General features: G+C 42.1%; 1 protein-coding gene across 1 annotated transcript in view; it reads right to left on the bottom strand.

The window, feature by feature from the left end:
• Positions 1-22,751, bottom strand: part of rnf43 (ring finger protein 43) — a 117,486-nt gene that overhangs the window by 24,204 nt on the left and 70,531 nt on the right. Inside the window, exon 2 of the mRNA XM_085420044.1 lies at positions 7,283-7,396. Within this exon, the coding sequence (XP_085276170.1) occupies positions 7,283-7,396 (114 nt within the window). The remainder of the gene's footprint in view (positions 1-7,282; positions 7,397-22,751) is intronic.

Below are 22,751 nucleotides of genomic sequence, written 5' to 3'. Positions count from 1 at the left end.
ACAGGAAAAAACAGCCCTGTGTCTTTTGCATTGACAACTGAAAAACTGATTTTGAACTGGCCCCGCGTGGTTTCCAGACTTTTTATGTTGTGATTTAGAGTTTATCTCAAACTGGAAGCAGTAAAAATGTGACGCTGTCAGTGTTTTTGTGTGCTTCAAAGAATAAAAGACAAAAATTTAAGCTGCATGCAACAGGTTTAAGAGGTGCACAGTCCTTGCCGGTCGGCTTGTAATGTATGGCCAAGGTTGCAAAAGTTGGTATCCAGCTTTGAGTAGCTGAAGAAGGAAACAGAAAAGTCATAGTTTATCCCTTTGAAGGCAACTGAGCAACTGTCTGGCACAGACAGGCAAATAATGAATTTTCATGGGAGAGAAATCAAAGCAAATCCAGAAGTCTGCTAACGATGACGCATTTCATACCAGCCAAAATGTCCATTGTGTACCTGCTGCTTTTTGCATTTACTCTCAAAAGCTGAAATATCCTCTTTTTTCCAGATGTTCCTCTGTGTTACTCCTCCTCTACTTGTCTCAGATGAGCTGGAGATGTTGGACTCGGCTGCCAAAGTAAAAGCAGATAAAGGCAGCTGCCACTGCACTTCCAGCCAACGTCTTTGCTCAAAAAACATATACGCCCGAAGTCAGCGTTGACCCCTACAGAGAATAACACACAAGGAGACAGAAACCACAACTCATTCTTCCATTAGTGGGTTTCCCTTGTTTTCAAAATGCTTTCTTTTACTGAGACTACACTTCCTGGTCTGAAAGTTCAGGACACAAGAGGAGTGTTTATGGCATTATACTGTCACCAATTCTTTATGAAATCCCTCAATAGCAACAGAACTGAAGTTCTAATGCTGGCAACTGAGTCCCATAAGCAAACCAAACTTCAGTGGTCATCACGACCCAAATGTAACTTTTTTAATATTCTATTTTTTATTTTTTTTAATACTCTATCCTATTTTTCTGTGAACAGAACACAGAAAAATAGCTTAATATAACAAGCACTTACTAGTAAGTCTGTAAGCACCGAAAACATGGAGAAAATGTATTCTCATATTTTATTTACCTTTCCTGATCAGCAAACTGCAGAAAGTGACAAAAATTTCAGTTACTCTGATGTCAATTTAGGCTGCCTCCAAAAGTGAGTCAACTCCATATACCCCGTGTTAAACATGTTAATAGCTTTAGAGCAGACTAAACACATGCAGAGCTTGCTAGCAAAAAATCTTTTGGACTCTGTGGCTAATCTACCTCTTATTAAATATAACAAATCAAAAGGCTGTATTTTATTGTTGGTGATAGGTGTGAAAGCACTGCTCCAGGTGTCCTGGTGACTTGGTATAGATAGCAGGAGGAGCAGAAGCCTGGATGAAAATAAGGAGACAGCAGCCTATGATGCACCGCAATCTCGGTCCCACAGTCTGTGCACATCTGTTCCATAATCCATCTGCTCTTGGTTACTTTAGTTGGTTAAGTCGAACCAATGTAAGCCTCCATAAAATCCCACAAACCCCTTTATTCATGAGCGATTCTTGCCAGCTCTCTATCTACTCTGACAGCTTCAGTGACTCTACAGAAACCCGAAGGTTGCAGGTATCCGCTGCCTTCTCGCACCAGTAGTTTTGCACACTATCAAGCCACAATTATACACGGTGCTTCCACTTAAAATTCGGTGCAACAAGCACCAGGGTGTTTCAAAATAACCGCAGAAACCTTTTTTGGTTTTGTGCACTTCAAGCATGTTGTTTTTGATTTATTATTCCGCCGGCTCTACTGCAAGTCATGGGGCGTGCTCTATGCTGACACACTGGAAGCAGTTCACACAGTCTCATAAAAAAAGAAAAGAAAAATCCTAGATCAATTAAAACTTCTCTCCCTCAGGACCATCCATTCCTACAACTCCTTCCCTCCTTCCAAACAGGAGGTAACCAGGACGACAGCTGCACACATCAGCTTCTCCTTAAAAAGTCTTTAATTGTCGCCTGGAGGTAGACATGTTGCTGCGATCACCAACATGATGCGACAGAGAGGGTTCAGGGTTCATTTTTATAGGCGCTGTTCCCCACAGGCAAAAGAGTGTTATTTTTAAAGTTTTTATTTATTTGTGGTGGATAACTTCCAGGATCAGGTTTGTGTCACAATCTGAAGATAACAAGTACATATTTAATTACTCAGACTGTCAGCAATGTTTTGGAGGTTTTTTTGTATATAAAAAGAGTTCAAGTTAGAGAATCATTTTAGCACTGCATTTAGTTCCCGTTCATGTGTGAATACAGTATACACACTGCCAGACTTAAATGAATTATTGTGAGGACAAATAAAAATGGCATTTTCAGTGTATTCAAAAAGGTGAATGCTCATGTCGGTACACCTGAGTTGCAGTAGTTCCCACATGTTTCCTCTGAGAAAAGCTCACTATAGAATTCCCAAACTGGCAGTGAGTCATCACGGGGACGGTATTGTACTTAAAGGGGATAAAAGCCTAGCACACCCAATTTTAATGTATGTATGCATGGTAATGTATTCCTCCTGTTCCCACCTGATACTAAGAAAAATCAGAGGTGCACCATAGTAAAACTGGATATGAGAACAACGAACTCTCTTTTGGCTCGTCCCATTACACTGGAAGGATATGCTTGACCACCTTTGGTCTCCATCAAAAGCTTCACTTAAACTGCATCCACATCATGTAGTTTAACTCTTGTTAAACGCCACCAAGTGAGAAAAAATATATACGGTACTTGGAATTACAAGATCAGTACTTTCTAACTCACAATACAGGTGAAAAGAACTACACAGTCGCTAGCTTCACCTCCACTGACTGTCCCCTCTGTTTTTATAGGGTTGGTGTCATTGGAGCATTTTAATTGCACTATCTGGGAAATTTTATGACCCGCTTTGAGGTTTAAAACTGTCCGAACTGTCCGTCTGTGCTTCGGTTTTACTGAGTGAAATTCTACTATTTTGTGGTGGTGGCTACGTCCATCTTTTAGCTACAGTATATGGGTTTACCCCAATTTTTATATATTAGCAGGTCAACATTTGCTTATTAGCACAACATGCTAATAAGCAATAATAATAAGCACAGTCCATTCACAACGTGTTTGAGACCCTTGAGACCAGTTGTCTTCCTAACATTAACATATTTAATGTATTGTTAATGCTGCCCTCTGGCATATTTCAGTTAGACCAAAGTAGTAGAGAGACTGACAGACAAGCACAATGATCCACAGAACGATGTTGCTATCATATATTTTTCGAGCACCAGTCACAAACAGTATAATCGAACTGATGCCAGGCGATTCACTACATTAGGCAAACACAGTCAGTGTCACCTGACTCTTGACCCATCTGACTGGCATTGTGTTTGTGCCAGATAAAATTTGCAAAAACATACTTGAATTCATGTGGCCTAGTAATACGCATACACACACACACACACACACACACACACACACACACACACACACACACACACACACACACACACACACACATAAAAGCCCCAGTTAAAGAAAACAGGATTACTGAACAATCAGGCCAAGAAGCCTTTTCATCTGAGAGGAGCAGAATCAATAAGCAAGGCTTTCTATGAGAGTCAACAAGTCCAGACATGGGCCAAACTCAATCACTGTAAGAGCTGTTTTCACAAAACCACTTCGTGTTCATCGGGTTTCACAGAGGTGAAGTTTGAGTGGGAGAATATCCGCACTTTCAAAAAGCACAGATTACACCATTTATTCAGAGTAAATTAAGCTTGGTGTGGAGTTTAGTCTAGTACTCCTGGCACCACCGCAGTGCCTTTTCTCTGAATCACGTGTTGCCCTGTGACTTAAGCCTGAGAGCCTTTCCATGGCTTCAGTGTAAAGTGAAACAAGCAGACAGCAAACAGATTGCTTCTACCATAGCACAACATGCAGGAAGAGAGAGCTTGTGGCCTCTGCTTGTTTCGCATTTTGCAATGATGCAAAACCACTGGAGCAGTGAACAGTTCTGATTCAGACATTTGCAAATAGCTGCAACAGATGGATGGGACATAACTGTACAAAGAGAAAGCTTTCCCCCTTTTTTATAACTTCTATTAAACATGTTTAAGTTCACTTTGTAAAGTTCATCCATCCATTTTTTTCCACTTTTCCAATTCGGGGTCGTGGCGCAGGCTGGAGCCATTCCCAGCTGCCATAGGGCAAGAGGTGGGGTTCACGTTGAACAGGTGTGTTGCAGGGATAACGAACTTACTAATGAACTTACTGATTCAGAACAGCTCAATTTATCATTAATACACTGTCTCTGCCTACACTGAAAATCCTTTTCAGCTATTAAAAATGCAGCATGTGGGATTTAGTGGTATCTTGTGGTGAGGTTGCATACTGCAACCAACTTAATACCTCTCACCTCATCCTGTCCTTGCAAAATGAGAACCTACAGTAGTACCCTCACACAAATTCAAAAACAACCCTCTCAAGAAGGTATTTGGTTTGTCCAATCTGGGCTACTGTAGAAACAATACTGGTGTGGCATGGCAGACTCGTTGGAAGAATACCCTCTGAAACAGAGTTGCAGAGTTTATTTTTATTTTACAGAAACATTTTTTAACCAATACATGGCAGACGGTGAAGTCAGGCTGAAAAACTCCTACAAGAAGCTGTTAAAATATTTCAGTGTATAAGGGTTGAGAATAAAACCCTCATCTCTATGTTCAATTAAAATGTTAAAAAAAAATCATAATAATTAATCATTCTTAATAATTTATGAAATTGACCTCGTTCTAGCTTTCTTTGTTTTATGTTGTATATGTACTGTTACACTGCTTGGCCAAAGTCTCATATAATGAAGTCACTGTATGTAGAAGTTTTTTGGGTTTTTTTGGGTGGGGTGGGGGGCTCTTGGCTCTTTATATACAGGTCCTTCTCAAAAAATTAGCATATTGTGATAAAGTGCATTATTTTCTGTAATGTACTGATAAACATTAGACTTTCATATATTTTAGATTCATTACACACAACTGAAGTAGTTCAAGCCTTTTATTGTTTTAATATTGATGATTTTGGCATACAGCTCATGAAAACCCAAAAATTCATCAGCTACCTCACAGTAGTAATGATGTCTCCTTGTCTCTCGCTGTTAATGTTTTTGTCTCACTAGTTTTCTTGCTTTCAATTAACCTCACCTGCAGTGTAATCTACTGGATGCTGGCTGCACCTGCTAACATTCACCAAGCCTGCTTGGAAACTCCTGGAAAAACGCTACTACTCATGGGACTCACCTGCCTGCAGTCACTCCTGGATTCCTGGAATCACCAGTTTGGGAAATCTGGAACCTTTCATGCATCCCACCATTCAGATAGATGCTCACTCTATCCCTAACCCCCACATGCAAGTAAGCCTAAACTGATTAAATTCATACTCACCTTCAGCCACCCGTGCAGCTCTGGATCTAACCACCCTCTCCTATATTTCAGTGCCTCCACGTCAGAGAACCTTGCTGCCTTTCTCTCGTCGCTCTTTGTACATATTCCCGTAAAACATCAGCTTTTTTTGTTCACTTAGTCTGTCAGTCACACACTCCTATGACATAATGGAAATGAGCATACAAGGTTTCCCAATATCAGTTTTTGTTTCGCACTGAGTAACAATCAAGGGAAAATGACCCTGATTTTTACAGCATTGTACTTTTAACATAGACTTTAAATCACTGAGGTAGAGGCACACATGTTCTTATTCACGTCATACAAGTTCATGAATGTATTTGAGAGATGGTCAGCAATGCTGGAAGTATCACAGCACAAACTTTCCAAGCTGTTTCGATGCACTGAATGAGGCAGCGCGAACTGCTGCAAATCAACAAGGAAATCTCCCTGCAAGGTTGGATATAAGAATCCCTGAAAACCAAAATAAAAACAAGGAATAACAATGAAATACTATCCTTCGGGGTTTCGAGCGTCACTTTGTTTGCTTTATGCTCTATTCTGAGTGTGCATAGTGCAATCCGAACCCTCTGCGGCCGTCAGAGTATCTATAGATCGCCGAGGCGGGTTTACACTCAGACTTAGCTGTAAACAAGGCCATCCAGAGACCATGGCTGACCCAGCACCGCACATCCCCAAATATCTGATTCATCCCTTCAAAAGGCCAAGAGCAAACTTCTCAGCAGCTGCATGCTGAATCCCCAATAAATCCACCGGACCAAAAGCTTTGAATCGTGCTATGAAAACGAGGATGCAGGTGGCTGGAGTGGAGTTTAGTGCAATACATACTTTCCAGACAAGCCAAACAAAGCACACACACACACACACTTCTCTCCTTCCTCTTTCCCTTGCTTCTCAAAGGCGATTTGCAGGGAGGAAGAAAGCACTCGGAAGCGGCGGCCTTTTGTTCCCCGATACTTTTGCATGAGGGAGGAGAGTATGTTTTGTTTATGGGACAACACAGTGTTACCATTAAGGCTTTAATCAGAACTGTTTTCTGCAGTCAGCCTGGAATGACACCCCTCTTTCTCCGATTTGGTTCCCACCGGAGGAGCAAACAGGAGGAGGAAGAAAGGAGCGGGGAATGTGGGAATGTCTCTACATCGTCGCCACGGCGGGCAGCTCCTAAACATGGCTTTAAATTAGGGGAAAAGAAAACACAAGCTAAAAAAAGGCAGGCGCTTAACTATACTCCTGCCTGCTAATTTGTCACCACTTGAAAAACGGGGGAAAAAATAGCAACAGTTTTAAATCACACTATTTTAAAGTCAGGGTATGCCAGCCAGTGTGTATGGTAGAATGCTTAAACACAAGGGAGATTTAGGTCACCTCCGTCAAAGTTACACATACATCTGAACCACTGTCGGTGGACTCTATGGAGTTCTGGCTGCGTTCATATTAGAGAGAAGCAGAAATGGAGAACACTCAGTGTCTGGTTCTGGTTGGCTGGCTGGGATCTGACTAGTGACAGCTGGGGCTTGAAAGCCTTACATCCAAAGCCAGGGCTCGATGCCACTTGCTACATAGCAGCGCTGAGCTAAGCCCACCCCCTCCTGTCCAAGCCCTCACTCAAAAAGATCACTGTACTGGACAAAACATCAGGCTGCTGCCAAATAAAGGATCATCTCTTTAAAGTCAGAGAGCGGGAGGGGTGCTGGAGGCAAGACGAAATGGCAGTACGGTCGATCTGTCTGCTGCCACGTCTGAGACAAGGAAAGGGGTCACGGAGAGAGGAGTTTCTCAGACCATTAAACAAACAAACAAACAAAAAGCTAAATTCAACACCACCTGTGTGTCAGTGTGCGCAATCCATACCTTGTCGGGCAGTGGCAGACAGTGATGTACCCTGTGCTCCAGTTTGACGATGGTGATGAAGTCACTCTCTTGTCGTTCATCCTCACTTGTGTTGCAAAGAGACAGAGGATGATACTGCAAAAAAAAAGGAGAGAGAGCAAGGGGTTAGCAATATTTTTTCTTTGCAGTACTTGCTACAATGCACACTCCAGAAGCACGAGCACAAAGTACACAAACAATGAATCTGGGAATGATGTACGACTTAAATGGTAAATGGCCTGCATTTGTATAGCACTTTTCTAGTCCCTAAGGACCCCAAAGCGCTTCACACTACATTCAGTCATTCACCCATTCACACACACACACATTCACACACTGGCGATGGCAAGCTACATTGTAGCCACAGCTGCCCTGGGGCGCACTGACAGAGGCGAGGCTGCCGGACACTGGCGCCACTGGGCCCTCTGACTTACTGAACTTTCTTTAGAAATGATGTAAATGAGGCAAAATTACTCAATCACACTGAGTGCATGCAGAAGCAGTAGAGACAATTTAAGGCATTAACTATTACAGAATCACCAAAGCTTTCTGATATATTCAGGTGTAGTTTGGTGGGGGTTTTGGCATTACAAGGGCCTACTTATATTTAGATTTAATTTTTTTTAATTAAATAGTAGATAAATAACTCATAGTGTTATCATATCTACATTTTTCCATATCTACCCAAAAGACAACCTAAAGTGTGTGACCTCAAACCAAAAGCAAAAAAGAAAAAGAAATTTTCACAAAGATGCTTTAAAAGACAGTCTGCACAAAAATGCTAAAGCTCTTTTTCACACCACTAGAGAACAACACTTGCAATTTATGGAAGCCTTTATGTGTTAAATTAAATGGTTTCTTCCTAAACCATACCCAGGCTGACATCAAGAGGAAAACTTTGGCACCCTACGAAATCAATGACATGGATGGCAGTATTCACTCCCACTTAAAGCCTTGAGGACTGAAAGAATGAGAGATAGTCAATCTTTAGTGGAACATTTGATCCCTTCTGAAAGGAAGGAAATTCTGAGCTGCTGAAAGGCTGCATTTAAGAGCTCAAGGGATCGCAGCAGTGCTTGCAAGTCACAGACATGCTGTCACGGGCACAGGGAGTTGCACGGCAGTCGGGAAAACAGCATCGCTAATTTGCCTGGCTGACATGAATGATAACACCTCAGGTACAGGTCCTTAAAGTTCACAGATCACTCTGCAGCACCCGGTCCCTGGGGTTCCTCCCTAGCCCTGTCTTGGCCTGTCCTTTCCTAGCCCTGCTATGAGCTCGTCCCAGCCTGGTTCTGCCACGGAGGGCCTCTTCATGTGGCTGTGGGCTGAGGTAATGGGGCTCCCCCTCATCTCACCCAGCGGAAATCCCTAAATTAAAAAGACCCAAGGGTGACATCAACAGCTGGCATAATGACGTAATGTCCCGCAAAGGGCTGTTGCATGTCTGTCAGAGGGTGAAACAGAGAAACAGAGAGAGACGAGAAGAAAGCAAGCAGAATCGGGGAATCAGGGTGGGATAAAAGAGAAACACAGGGGGTGGACCTTCATCACAGCGGCTGTTCAACGCAATGGATTAAAATGAAATAATGCAGAATGTTATCGAGATATCGGCTGTGATCATTGGCATAAGAAACACCAGCATTGATGCTAAATGTCTGCCTAAGATGCAAACAACATGACAGAAGAAGTGCATTAACATAGTCACTGTCCGCTGTTTTAAGGGGTCCGGTTCCAGATGTAAATTTCCAATTCATTTTCTCTTCTGATAATTCACAAAATCCTTGGATCACAAGTTTTAAGCCAAGCCAACCAGCTATGAGGTGAATCATAAAAAGATTTTGATCTGCATAAAAAGAATAAAGGGAAATAAAACAAAAAGACTAAGGTACAAGACTGTGTGCATAACGACTGTAATTTTAACAGAGAAGGAACTACTCATCCCACAATGCACTGCAAATCCCAGATTCCACAATGAACAACGTCCAGCCTTCTTGAATGTAATCCTTTTCATTATTGTGTTGTTTAATAATAGATTTTATTATATTTTGTAATTTGTGTGTGTGTGTGAGTAGTAAAGTTTTGCACTCTCTTTCTTCTTTTCCACCTGCCTGTTTTCACTCTCTCTGTGTTTATACTGCACTTTGCATTTAATCATTAATTACTATTATTCTCTGGCTCTCTTCCACATTTGTCCTATTGTCCAATATAACACAGACATGCGACTCCTTTAGGAGCACACACCATCATTTCATCACGTTGTAGCTTATAGTAAGTCTGCTTTGGATCGTTATGTTATGTCTCATAACCTAAAATCCTATGGAGACTATGAATGGGATGTTGAATGTTCTTCAAGAGCCATTCCTGAAGACTACTCAAAGAAATGACAAGAAAGATTGTCTAAGACCCTTCAGGCTGTGTTGGGGAATAAAAATGGTCATACCAAATACTGACTTTCAAGCTCATCTGTTCGTTCATATACTCTATTTCCATGAATGTGTTGTTTCACATGTTTTGCTGCAGCTACTTTCCATTTTCCTAGTCAAATATAATGACTAATTAGCACTTCAGTGGCAACCAAAACAGTGTGTGGTGGTACTCAACATCCACTTTTAAATGTACTGAAATGAAAGCATCTAGAAGATGACAGGTTTGCTTGACCTCACAAACAGAACCTGTTGTGAATTCTCAGACCCTTGCATGTTTCCTTAATGGCAGCCACTGTTCAATAGAAAGGCAGGCAACAAGACAGCATGGACTCTTGGCCAGCCTTGCATGCAGGGCTGCCAGCTGCCTCTACCAGTCTGCATTTACTAGGCCCAAATTAGAGGCCTACAGTTGAATTTGGCCTTTAACAAAGAAAAAGAAAGAAAATAAAAAACAAAAATCCTTTAATGACACAACTTCACAGATGCCATGACCTCTGCTCATTTTTGCTAACGGCTGCTTGGAAATGACGAGAAGAGCTGCATTCAGAGTCTGATTTTACAGTAAAATTACAACACTCATTTGATTCTTAAGGCTTATATGATCGTGTCTGGCTCTTGCCATGACATTAAACATGTTGATGCATGGGAGTGTACAATCGTAACTACTAAAGCAGATAATAATCCCAAAGCTGAGCCAAGCAGGCTCATAAGGAGTGGCTGCTTTTAGTTTCCTCTTTCTGATGCTCTGAGGGCAACCACCTCGATGGTCACAGTGTCTATGATTTGCATAGTCGGCAAGACTAAGCATTATCTTCTATTTTAGATATGCCCACACAACTTATGATCGGATGGCTGTGAACGCTCCCTGTGCCACCATTGGTACCATTTACCACTTCGAAACACTCCGCTGCTGGACTATAAACAGCAACCAAGACAGACTGAAATGTCTTCATTTGGTTTTTGTATGGCCCTGAGAAAAAGGGGCCTGGGAAACCAAATCACTGAGCCTCTATTTCACAGGCACTAGAAACCACAGGGCACACAAACAGTTCCCCACAGACTGTTAACAATGCTCACTCCTCCATTCCTCCTCCTCCTCCTCATCTGTTTAGATCTGTTGCAAAACTGACGAGGACATGTCCCTCGGTTCCTTTGTAGCCACGATTAAAGGCATTCCTTTCCAGCTCAATCAAAGACTACCCCCAAAATATTCCCAGGCATGAATTTAACAGCCTCAAAAACAAATACATGGAAAGAAAAAGGGGAAAATAAATAGTAGCTACAGTGAGAAGTCAATAATATTTTTTCCCCTCACTTAGCCCTGCGGATCTTCTTTTTTCATCTGCCAATAACCAGCAAGCGAGCGTTCTAGTTCATCTGTTGCCAGCAGGGAACCGGGCCTATGCAGTTATGTCAGTGTGCGTTAAAAGGGGGAAACAGAAAAGGCTTGCACCTCTTATCAAGCTACCGGTCAATTAACAGCTGTGCAGGTCACAGGGCTTCTGAAAAACTAGTGGCCAATCAAAATACATGCTTGTTTAGTAGGAAGTGAAACAAACACTCCAGTAAGTGCTTTTTCTGTTGTATCACTCGAGACTAGGAGTGAGGAAGGTAAAAGGTTTAATCAATTGAACTCTGCCTCAGGGCCTAGAAAGCCTGCCAAGTTAGAGAATATCAAGGAAGAATTCAATCAACTCTGCCACATGCAAACATGCAGATACACACACACCCAGTGGGTGAATACATTTTCAATGCCAGCTGATAGGGTGAGAAAAAAGTCAGCATGTGATCCAGTTTTTTTTTTTTTTTATTGTGACCACAGCTTTTTGTTTCTAAAGTTAACCATGTTCTAAACTGCTGTTCAAAGTGATACTCAATACTTGTTTGCACGACAGGTCTAATTAGACTCGCTTCTCTCGGCAGACGAAGGCAAATGTTTGTTTAAGCAACAGGCAACAGGTGTTGTGGATGCTACGTGACCCATTAAGATAATTTCCAGCTCCATATTTTTATTCTTGGACTATGCTGAAGTAGCTTTGCTTGATTTACACTTGAAAATAATCCCTTCTATGCTGTGCATATACTGTTCATCCAAGCTCTTTTAAGTACTCTCCCCTTCAGCCAATTTCCTGTTTGGCTCCACTTTGCAAACAGAAGGTTATTATATTATATTATAGTTATTATATAACTAATTATATTAATGATATTCTACAATAACAGGAAAAAAAACAGTGAAAATGAGCATTCCGAACAGTTAGAAGCCTGAGCTACTGTAACAGTGTATATAGAACACTATAAAAGGGAAATATATAGAGGTCCTCTTCAGAAGAAAAGGAAGCCTGAGTTGGCACGAAAGACTGAAACGTTGACCCTTTGGGAGCACATCAGGTAGCACGTTTGCTTTAATTCTGTGTGTGAGAGCATGGGCAAATGAGTGAGAGCATAGCTATGTATTGTTGCTAGAGGCACCTGAACATGTGCTTGCATGTGAACCTCTGTGTGCAAAAGTTTATGCCTGCTGATCGACAATTTTGGTTCTGCAGAGGAGTGAGTAACTCATCTCTGGGTGCAGGAGCGTGTGTCGGAATCTCAGCAATTGCTGTAGGGGTGGGGGGCGCTGAAAGTCTAGGCGCTGAGCCTTTTCTCAAATGTCAAATCCTTTCCCTGTATCAATAATCGTAACACACACACTGTGGTCAGTGCCATAGATAACACAGATACACACTGCTCAATCAGACTTCATGTATCTACACTAATTAGATTTACATGAAAGACTGATATAAGAGCAGTGCCCAGCGCTGAGGGGAGCAGAGCGTTCTTTCTCTGTCGGAGCATCTGGAAAAGTACACCCTGAGGCCCTCGCCTTGTCTCTCTTTGCAAATGCAAACGAACAGAAGGTATTACTGCTTTGGTCCTATCAAAACAAAAGACGTGTCATCTTTCCTCCCGCTTTATTGACAGTGTCAGACCCATATCCAGTAACGGTTACCACAGAGAATGACTTGGGGAAACACGATCCCATAATGAGGCCCAAATAATTACCACCAGCCCCAAATTTGCCCGGGCCCTTTCTTTAAGTACGAATACCCCCCCCCCCCCCCACCCCCCTCCCACCCACCCCCACCCCCCAAACTCCAGGCGCGTCAGGCTGTCTCTTTCTGTTCTATAAAAGGGATTAGACAGAGAAGAAAGAACCTGAAGACGGAAGAAGAAATGAAAAGGACACTGATGAGTGAACTTTCGGTTCGGCTTGGTAAAATGTCAGATGAGGGAGTAACTGTTATAAATCATATTTCCACAGATCAGAGTGTTCATGTGGGGCACTTCACACTTTCCTGCTTTCCTTGTTTCTAATAGAAACACATAGAAGCACAAAAGGGAGCACAAAAGTTCAACCGGGATGAACTTTGCACAACGAGGACCTGGGCTGGGTACAGCCTTACCTGTGCACAAAGGCAGCACATTTTTTTTCATCAAACCTTGTTGAAAGGGTTAGGGGGTTATTCATCCTCTATGCCCGAGCTCCGCCCTATCCACATTACATAATGTTAATCTAACCACACATACAGCTATATCGACCTGATCCATCGCTGTGATTCTCATCTGCAGTATTTGTAGTTTTGTTGCAATTTATTATGTCATATATCCACAGAAAGCTATAAGAACACAAAATAGATATACATATATCGTCAGTGCAATTCACTTTCATTTATACAGCAAATCACAAGAGCAGTCACCTCAGCAGTCACCTCAAAGTGCTTTAAATTTTAAGGTAAAGACCCAATAATCAGATGACCCTCTATGAGCAACTTGGCAACAGCGGGAAGAAAAAACACTCCCTTTTAACAGGAAGAAACTTCAGACAGAATCAGGCTCAGGGAGGGGCATCCATCTGCTGCAACTGGTTAGGGATGAGGGAACACTCAGTGCATCATTGGAAGCTCCCAGAAGCCACATAACTGCAACATAACTAAGTTCAGGTTTACCTGATCCCGCCCTAACTAAATCCAAAAGGGAAGTAAACTTAAAAGTAGAGAGAATGTCTGTCTCCCAAAGTTGCCCTTCATTGCTTCTGACCAGGTAAAACCTAAGTTTTACCTAAGCGTGTCAGTGAGTAGACACGCACTGACACACGCACTGTTGGTACACACCACCAACAACTCAGGTCACTCCATCAGCCTGAGGCCAAAGCTGCGCTTTACATTTCAAAGCTCTGAGTTAAACATAAACACAGCACTTCCCTGTCATAACAAATCAGAGGCTCGGCAACACAGCAGTTTGTTAGTGTTGCAGAGATCCTTCTTCCCTGTAGACACAGCAGCCACATCTACACAGCCTCCAGGCTTCCTGCGGCACATCCCCAGCCTTCAGGACAACTCTCAAGCTCTCTCAGGTTACCCACACCAGTCAGAGAGAAAACCCACACGCCTCCAAGTGTCAGTCACTCACATTTGGGAGCTTAAGGTCAGCTATCTGGAAATCAATTAGTTGGGGGGAGTGAGGATGGGAGGCTCCACATTATGGCAGAAAGAGAGGAATCAGGCAAAAAGGAATGTGAGGCAAAGGATCCACACCATAAGTCCTGTCCAAATAAGGTTAACACTAGCCAAAAGGCAACAACATGTGGTTTGTTTTTCCCGTAACAGAAAGAATTGATTATTGATCATATTGGATAGTGTCAGTGAGTAATATATAGGCAAAAGATACACGTAAAGGAGGCTGACGAAAAGAGAATATGGTGGAGGCGTAACAGGATGGAAGTGAAGAAAAAGACATATCTTGCATAGCTGAAATAAGTTTTATGTTAGATGTATCACCTTAGTGTGTAATATTAGCATTTTGCCTATGCCTGCTTGTTAGCATTAGAATCTAAACACTCAATGGAACTAAAGAAATGCAAACTGTGCAAAAAGTATTATTTCAGCCCTTATTAATAATCTATCTTTTGCCAGAGAAACACTACTTGTTTCAGGAGTTTGCAAGTAAAAAGCATCCATGGCCTTAAAGTAATATCGACTTGACTGGAGGATGGCTGTGTAGAGAAAGTCTAGAAATCATCTTGTCACCTGACATCTGTACAGTATTACAAGAAAATCTCCGCCAAGGCAGCTCACTCTCTGGGAAGTATTTACTTTTAAGGGAATAGTATTGTGTTTTTCTGTATTCATTTTATTTTCTTTATTCTTTTTAAACATACTTTAAGATTGTAGTGCAGCAAAAACACCTGCAGAATGCAGGCTTTTGTTATTTGCCTTACTGAAACCCATTTTTATTCACTTCACTTGTTTTTTTTATTTCATTTATTTCTTTGTTTAGTGAAATTTGTTTAAAAAGCTAATTTAAGCATTTCACCTGAACTAGGCAAGAAATTTTGGCTCATTGCAGGGCCTTAAGGAACGATAAGGGTCTGAGTGAAGATCAGTTAAAACAGGCTGGCAGAGGATGCGGTTTCAAAATAGAACCAATGCATGAAGCTGAAGCCCTCTCCACAGACAGACAGTCAGGGGCACCATCGCAGAGTTTAACTATAGATCTCTTTAACGAGAGACAGGTGCCCTCTTTACACACTTGCACATAAAATAAAATACAGTAGGCTGAGGGGGTGGTGGTTAATGCCACTCTTTTATTTGGAACACAATCTCATGCTCACCCCCCCTCGCATCCATGAATCCACCAACCAACATGTGTCTTTTGTAGCAATATGTTGTTCTTAAAGAGGGGTCAAACTTTATTATAGCACGTGAGAGGGAGATATCTTTCTTCTCTCTTGTTGCTCTAGCTTTCAAGCCATTTAAAATGCAGCTCATGGACTGGAAATGTAATACCACCTTTCCAATGGTAAGCAATACCGCTAATTTCAAAAAGAAGCATAATTATATTGAAGCCTGTGGGAAAAGCCCTGCTCCCACTCCTGTAACGACTTCAATAAAGACTTTCCCGATGAGTAGTTGTAAGTACTAACTACTTACATTCAGAGTCCAGCCAGAACCTCATAGATTTGAAACAGAAATTGCACAAATTTCAAAGCAGTTTCTGCAGCATGATGGTTTAACTGCAGAATCCAGAGAAGTTTGCTTTTATATTGGAATCTAACCAATTGGCAAACAGTTGAGTCGAGTCACCTAATGCAAAGAAACATGTCACAGATGAGTTGCGCTTATCAACACAGAATGACTCAGATTAATGGAAACATGTTGTCAGTCTGCCTGCTTTTATAAATTAGATGGAGGTTAGTTGTAAACATTTCCCAATCTGTCTGAGATTGATTGCAGTCAGTCTGAGCCACAATTGTTCAGACACAGCTTACCTCCTGCTGTGTGACCCCATGACAAACAAAACTGGTCACACAGATGTTGAGAGTGTTGTACGGTCAATCTCTAGGTGACCAGTTGGTTGCCACAACTACTTGCAATTGGTGTCAGACAGCTGAAAAAGTTCAATGCAATCACCATCCAAGTTGCAAGGGGGTATCTATCTTGTTTTAACTGTAGTGCATCTGTGAACACCACAGCAATACATTAATATTAAAAAAAATCTATGATAAAGCACTAGTTTTTGCCAGCAACATAAAATGCAGATTACTGCTTTTAAAATGAATTTCTTAGTGAGCACATATAATATATATACTGTCTGTGTGATGATGATTTTTATTTAGCTTATCACTTGACAGCAGGTATGTTCAACCAACACAAAGAGGAGGAATTAACTAAAACGGTTGCAGAGACATGTTTAAGCACCAGGTTTCGCTTTGTACCGTAAATCCTTTTCCGGAAATGGCCAACCCATCCTCCCAGCTGCGCTGAACAAAATGACAACCAAAAAATGACTTAACCCACTGACTCTACAGATAATTCTTTTAGCATGTGCTCCTGTGTATCTTCACTTGCTGCACACCACAGAGCCTCACGTAGCTGCTTGTTCAGCCTTAAATCTTGTTTTCCTGGAAAGAAGATATCTGCCATAAAACTAAAGCAAGGCAGGCAGATTACTCAACTAGAAAACAACTTCTTCGAGTGGTCTCCCCATGGTCTCCCGCAAATTTTTTAAATAGCTGGAGGTTCCAAACTAGATCAAAGCACTTTTTCAGATGGATATTTTTGCTGTGCAGCTGTTATTACCTAGTACACTGTCATGGAAGATCTCTAATTTAATCTAGTGGAAAGGAAAAAAGAAAAACAGTGACATATTTTTCTGCATATGTCAATGTCTGCCACCAACCCTTCAGCCCACCCCACAGGGGATCCCATAACCACCTGTGGCCAGTGTCGGAGAAATGCCGTCATAAAGGCTTTAAGAGTGGGTAAACACTAACCAGAGGGAGTTTTTGTGTTATTTTTACTCATCGCAAATGTTTATGTAAACATATTGCACGGGCAACATGGCTTCATCCTTAGCAACCTTACCAGTAAATAGTCACAAAAACATCAGCACAGAAGCGCTCTGATGTGGCCTGCAGACTGCTTGCAACACACCTTGTAATTGGCAGCATAATTGTTTTCTTTTTTACTGCTATATTTCACTTTTGGCTGCAAGGCAGGCGTTGAAGCCACTTGATTTATGGTCAGGGAATGCGCTGAGAGCTTTTCAAGACAAACCAGCGCAGATGTTTCGGTCAAACATCGGGGAGGCTCGAGCTGCATATCCACCTGAGTCTGTCGGGGGAGCGGGAACAAGTGAGGGCAATCTCCTGCCCTCCTGCGGTTCGTGTCAGACCTTTATTTTTTGTTTTCTTTTTTGTCCTTCCTTCCCCCCCTCCCTTCCTTTCCCAAAAACTTGCCCCTGCTGCTGCTTTTGGGTGCTTCAGTTCCAGCTGGGTCCTGTCTTGTTTTAATGGCCAAATCAAGTGTACAGTTGTGTGTGGAGAAGTATGCATGCTCTATACTGTATGTGTAGGGGCAAGGGGAGGAGGGGTGGGGTAAATCTGCATGGCACATGGCCAGGAGTGCTGAGCTCTCCGTGGAATGCCATGGAAAAATGAGACAGAGGAATGCAGACTCCACTGAGCAGTGTAAACAGGCTGGGCTGAGAGAATGCTGCCCCGCTGCTTTGAAGTCGCTCCATCTCCCTATCACACACACACACACACACACACACACACACAAACACACAAATATATATCCAATACCTATTACTGTGTGATTAACCAGGAGAGCTTGATGTTAACTAGCAAGCAGTAGGTTGGACTTTGTTTGGGGCCGAGGCACCAACAGGACCTCCAAACACAGCATGTACAGCATGCGTGCATTTAAGATGTCCAGGCCGGAACACACACTCTATTTATTACTCAAACACAGATGCACTCACTTCAGCACATGGGCGCACATACACACCCACGCACATGCCTGTGCGGCCACACACAGCACGTCCCCACAAACATATACAGAAGCTCACACCTGCTCTGGCACTGCAAGCAGGACTCTTCAAGAGGCTTCCGGGACCGCTAACTGCAGTGAATTTTACGAACCATCTATCTCCTCCAACCCTCCCTCCCTGCACTCCCGCTTCAATATGGCCTTTCAACATCTTTGTTGAGCGTGTGGCAGTGATATCAGGCTAAGAATGTTTCCAGTGTAGACAGCAGACACGAAGGCACCGCAGCCTACACCTCAGCGTCTGAGCCAGCCAGCTGAGGAATCCACTCAAGTGGGCAGGTAAACACCGGTGCCCTTTGGAACGCCACTCACTCCTTCTCTCTCAGAGAAGCAGAGCCTGTGCAAGTGCTCTACAAATTCACTCTGTACAAAGTGTGATGGTATTCAAAACCTGAGGGTTCGATATATAAAACTGTTTTTTATGGGATGATTTCCTGCTTAAAATGGACAACAAAACATGATTCTTGTTCTATTTGTATATTGAAATTTTAAAGTGATCCTATTACATTATTTGTTTTGTATTTTTAAATATCTACAGTGTAATAATGTTGGATTCTTATATAAAACATAATCAAAGTTGCAAATAATAAACAGTATGTGCGAAAAATCCCTGTGATCTAAAAGCTCACGTTTCAGATTTCTCTAAGCACTCTGCTTCACACAAATTTTCTACTCTTGGTTTAGTTTGAAGTAATTAGGGGATATCCCTAATGTAGCTGTGAGGATAAACAAAAGCCCAACAAACCTGCTTTTCAAATCGTAAGGACAGCCAATCAGAAGACAGCTGGCTTAAAGTTATGCAAAGGCAGTTAAAAAAACAGTGGTTAAACTGAGGGGCTACACCAAGTGTAAATCATGTAAGACCACTCTGGCAGGAATGAATAAAACCAATTGGAATTGTGGGAATAGGGGGACTTTAAATAAGCTAAAGAAAAAACAATAACAAAAATTTTTCACTATTATGGACTTAAACTACATATTCATAGTGAAAGCTTCCCAGTACACAAAGATTTTATTCAATTCAATTCATATTCATTTATGTAGCGCAAATCCAAACAACAGTCACCTCAAAGAGCTTTAAATTGTAAGGTAACAATAATACAATAATACAGAGAAAACCCCAACAATCAGACGGCCCCCTATGAACAAGCACTTGGCGACAGTGGGAAGGAAAAATTCCCTTTTAATAGGAAGAAACCTCTGGCAGGCTCAGGGAGGGCCAGATGAGGGTGAGGCGAGAGACACAAAACAAAAGACAGACATGGCTTAATAACATGGATTACTAATGATTTAATGCAGAGCGGTATAAACACACAAAGAGTGATAGGAGGTGAGTGAAGAATGCGAATTATAGCTTTCACTGAAATAGTTGGAGGTCAGTAGTCTCAATAGTGGTGATGAGGATGGAACAAGTGTGCTTTTTAACTTTTTCCACCATGTCTTTTCCTACTAGTTTGAGCGACCTTCAGCTTTGGTCACTGTAGCAGCTCCCTTGTTCTTACCCCTTACTTTGTCCTAATGGCATTTTTTCCCCTTTGAAGTTGTCTAAAACACGTCTATGACTCCCTGCGCTGGCATCAGTAGTGTTTTGATTTAGTTCTTTTTGGCTTGGAACTGTACCTAGAAGTTACGCTTTTACTCCATTCTCTGTAATTTATGCTCCCCTCTGGCTTCTCATTTGCATTTGCCATAAAGCGGATCCAGGCTAAACAGGCTTGGCTAACCTGACTAATGTGCCACATTTAACCACAATCTGACATCCTGCCAAATCCTTTCTTTAAAAACTCGCTCTAAAAAAGCCTGCGCTCAATCAGAGGAACATCTCGTACCAAAGTGAATGTGTTCTTGGCTACACAGTCGCAAAGAATCTTGAATGAACCAAATGCAAAATTCAAGATCTTTCAAGAATCAGGCAAAATTCTGCAAATACATGACAAACAGTGCTTATCTACAGTGATAGGAGTCTTAAATAATGGGAGCAGACGCCCGAATCGTTGCCTAACATCTGCTTGTTCCAACAGCACCACGCACTCAACATATCCATATATACACTCATAAAAGTCTTCTGTAGTGTATATACACATAAGTCACTAGTCCTATGTGGTAACAGTATGTGTACAGTACACACAGACACTAACAAAGTGCAGTTAAGTGGTGGCTGCTGCGCAGCCCCAAGTCCGATGAATGAACTCCTCTGGTGGCTTTGCACAAATTACATTTATGTAGACATCATTCTTCATTAAAATATATTTGGTGGATAATTACAGAAGTGCATGATGAGTGTGTTGAGCCTCAGTCAAAAAAGCTCTGTCCACCGCAGCGGCGGAATTAGTGTGCAGTACTTTAAAGGCTTTTTAGCACTTGTTTACTGTCTCCGAACTCTGTGGGATGGAAGGTAAGGAGAGAATGGCCTGTCATCACAGCTGCACTGTCATATCATAGGAAAACTTTTAAATTGGTACTTCTGCTGCATGGTGTGGCAGGTCTGCTGGTGTATTCTGGTACCTGCTTATCTTATGAAGAAAGCTGATTTACTGCCTGTGATTTAGGGGCCAGCCGGTGCCACAACCAGGCACCGCTCCGCTACTGGCACAGAGTGAGAGAGACTTTGGTCAGGAGGGTAAGGTGCATAAAACCCCAGAGGCAGTTCATCTCCCTCTCCATGCCTTACACTCTCCGTCTCCTCCTGACCTGGCAGGTCTGCGGGCCCGCAGGCAAAACACTGCTGTACTTCTGCAGATCTCTGGCACCAACGGAGAAGTCCTTTTAATTCAATCACAGAAAAACAGAAACTGTATTTAAGCTTACGTTCTTACTATCACTGGCCAGGATTCCTTGTAAACAGAGATTTGGAATCCTCAGCGTCCTCTCTGTAGAAAAGAGAATGTATGTCCCTAACTTTTCTGCTTTCTTAGCCTCTGGGAAATGAGTTAACCCATCTGGGGTCAGTTCCAGGAAGCTCCTTAAGTCATTTCCTGCTGGAATATTTATGGGGTCACTTTCTTCACTCCTGAGTCTTTTGGGCCCCAACGAGACATTCCCCTCTCTGTCCCTGCACTGTTGTTAGACATCCACCCTTCATGTTAGTTTTCTACTGTAGCTAATGAATTACAAATAATAAGTAGATCATTTGCTAAAAAAATTGGTATTTCAGTCAATCGGTATTGAAGCCAAAGCTTCAGAAGGAGTTCAGATTTTTCAGAAGTATAAAAAATTGTTAAGTTAGGCACCATTAATCTTTGTTTCATTGTGTATTATTTTGCTGTGCCAACAACCTGGTTCAATATAAAGGACATGAGCCCAGAAAAGCAATTTCTGATGTCACATGTAACTGGAACCAGTATCTATTTTCAAGTAAAAAGTCATGAATGGCATACCTCTGAGACACAAAGGAATTCAAGTTTCCACTGTGGCATTCTGCGGTTAGCACCTACAGGCATCTCCGGGGGTCTGCGACACAAACTGACGGATGCGAGACCCATTTACTGAGACTGATCAACTCATCTTTCTAATACAGAGATAGCTGCCCCCGGCAACCTAATCTCATATCTGCCCCCGGCAACCTAATCTCATATCTTTCAAGAGTCACTCAGCAGGCCCACATCAGACCTTTACACTTCCTCTGTGGGGAAGGAGACCTCCTTCCCCTGGCCCTGAGGGTGTGAGGTCTCTGTGAGTCTCTGTGATGGTTTGTGTGCAAAGACACAAAAGAGGGTGACCTCATGTGACATGAACACAGACTTGAGAGCCTTGTCTGTATTGGACTCAACTGGAGGGTCCACAGTACTGCTGTCTTCTTAATGTTTTAAATTGAGTGTTTTGTAGTCGGAGCCAAACTGCTGGCTTACAGTGACAGTCTATAGCAGTGCAGGTTCATCAAGAAATAAAAAAAAAACTAAAGGGATGAAGCAGATCCTTTGGTACGTACAATTTTGCACTTTGTAGTTTTAGTGTATTTAAAACTAAAAGTAAAACAGAGATGTACAAGACACAGGCAAGGTCTGAATTCACGGATGCTTCCAATGTAAGACATCCTCTGCGGTCCATGTCATGTGGTCCCAAGGCTTAGTTTGGTTTTAGTCATGGTTTAGAGTTAATGTCACTTCACACACACACAATACTACCAAATTACCAGAGCTGTCATATGTTTTATTTTTGTCTTACAGGAAAGACAAACAACTTTTTATCTCACACAGGCATCCTAGTCTCTGGAGAAACAGAGATGCAAAGATGGCACCTGAAACTTTGGACATCTCTTATTTAATTTAATTTCAGGTAGTTTTCTAAGGGGTGGGGATTAGATCAGGGATCAGCTCTGAGCCCCTTCTTGTTTGCAGAGTTGATGGACATTTTAAGAGATCAAGTAGGAGTCAAGATCATGATCTGTAGTGACAGTAAGTAGCAGGTGGTGAGAGCCTGTAGAGGTGAAGGTACGAACCAGAAAGGAGAGGAATGAAAGACAGCAGAAGCTAGACAGAATGCATGTGAATTAATGAGAGGGAGAAAAGTCAGATGCAAGGAGTAGAGGTGATTCCTATATAGCACTTTTCTACTCGAGTTAGACAACTCGTCTCAGTCAAGAAATTTTTTTCTCATCTAAGTGCCTTCTATCTAACATTCACATGCTAGTGAATGCATCGGGAGCACCTT

Source organism: Rhamphochromis longiceps, linkage group LG10 (genome assembly GCF_057381845.1).
Source record: "Rhamphochromis longiceps isolate RC_006_pf linkage group LG10, R_longiceps_female_GT1.1, whole genome shotgun sequence".
NCBI lineage: Eukaryota > Metazoa > Chordata > Actinopteri > Cichliformes > Cichlidae > Rhamphochromis > Rhamphochromis longiceps.
Note: the sequence above shows the minus strand (reverse complement) of the source record. Positions and strands in the feature narration are given on the sequence as shown.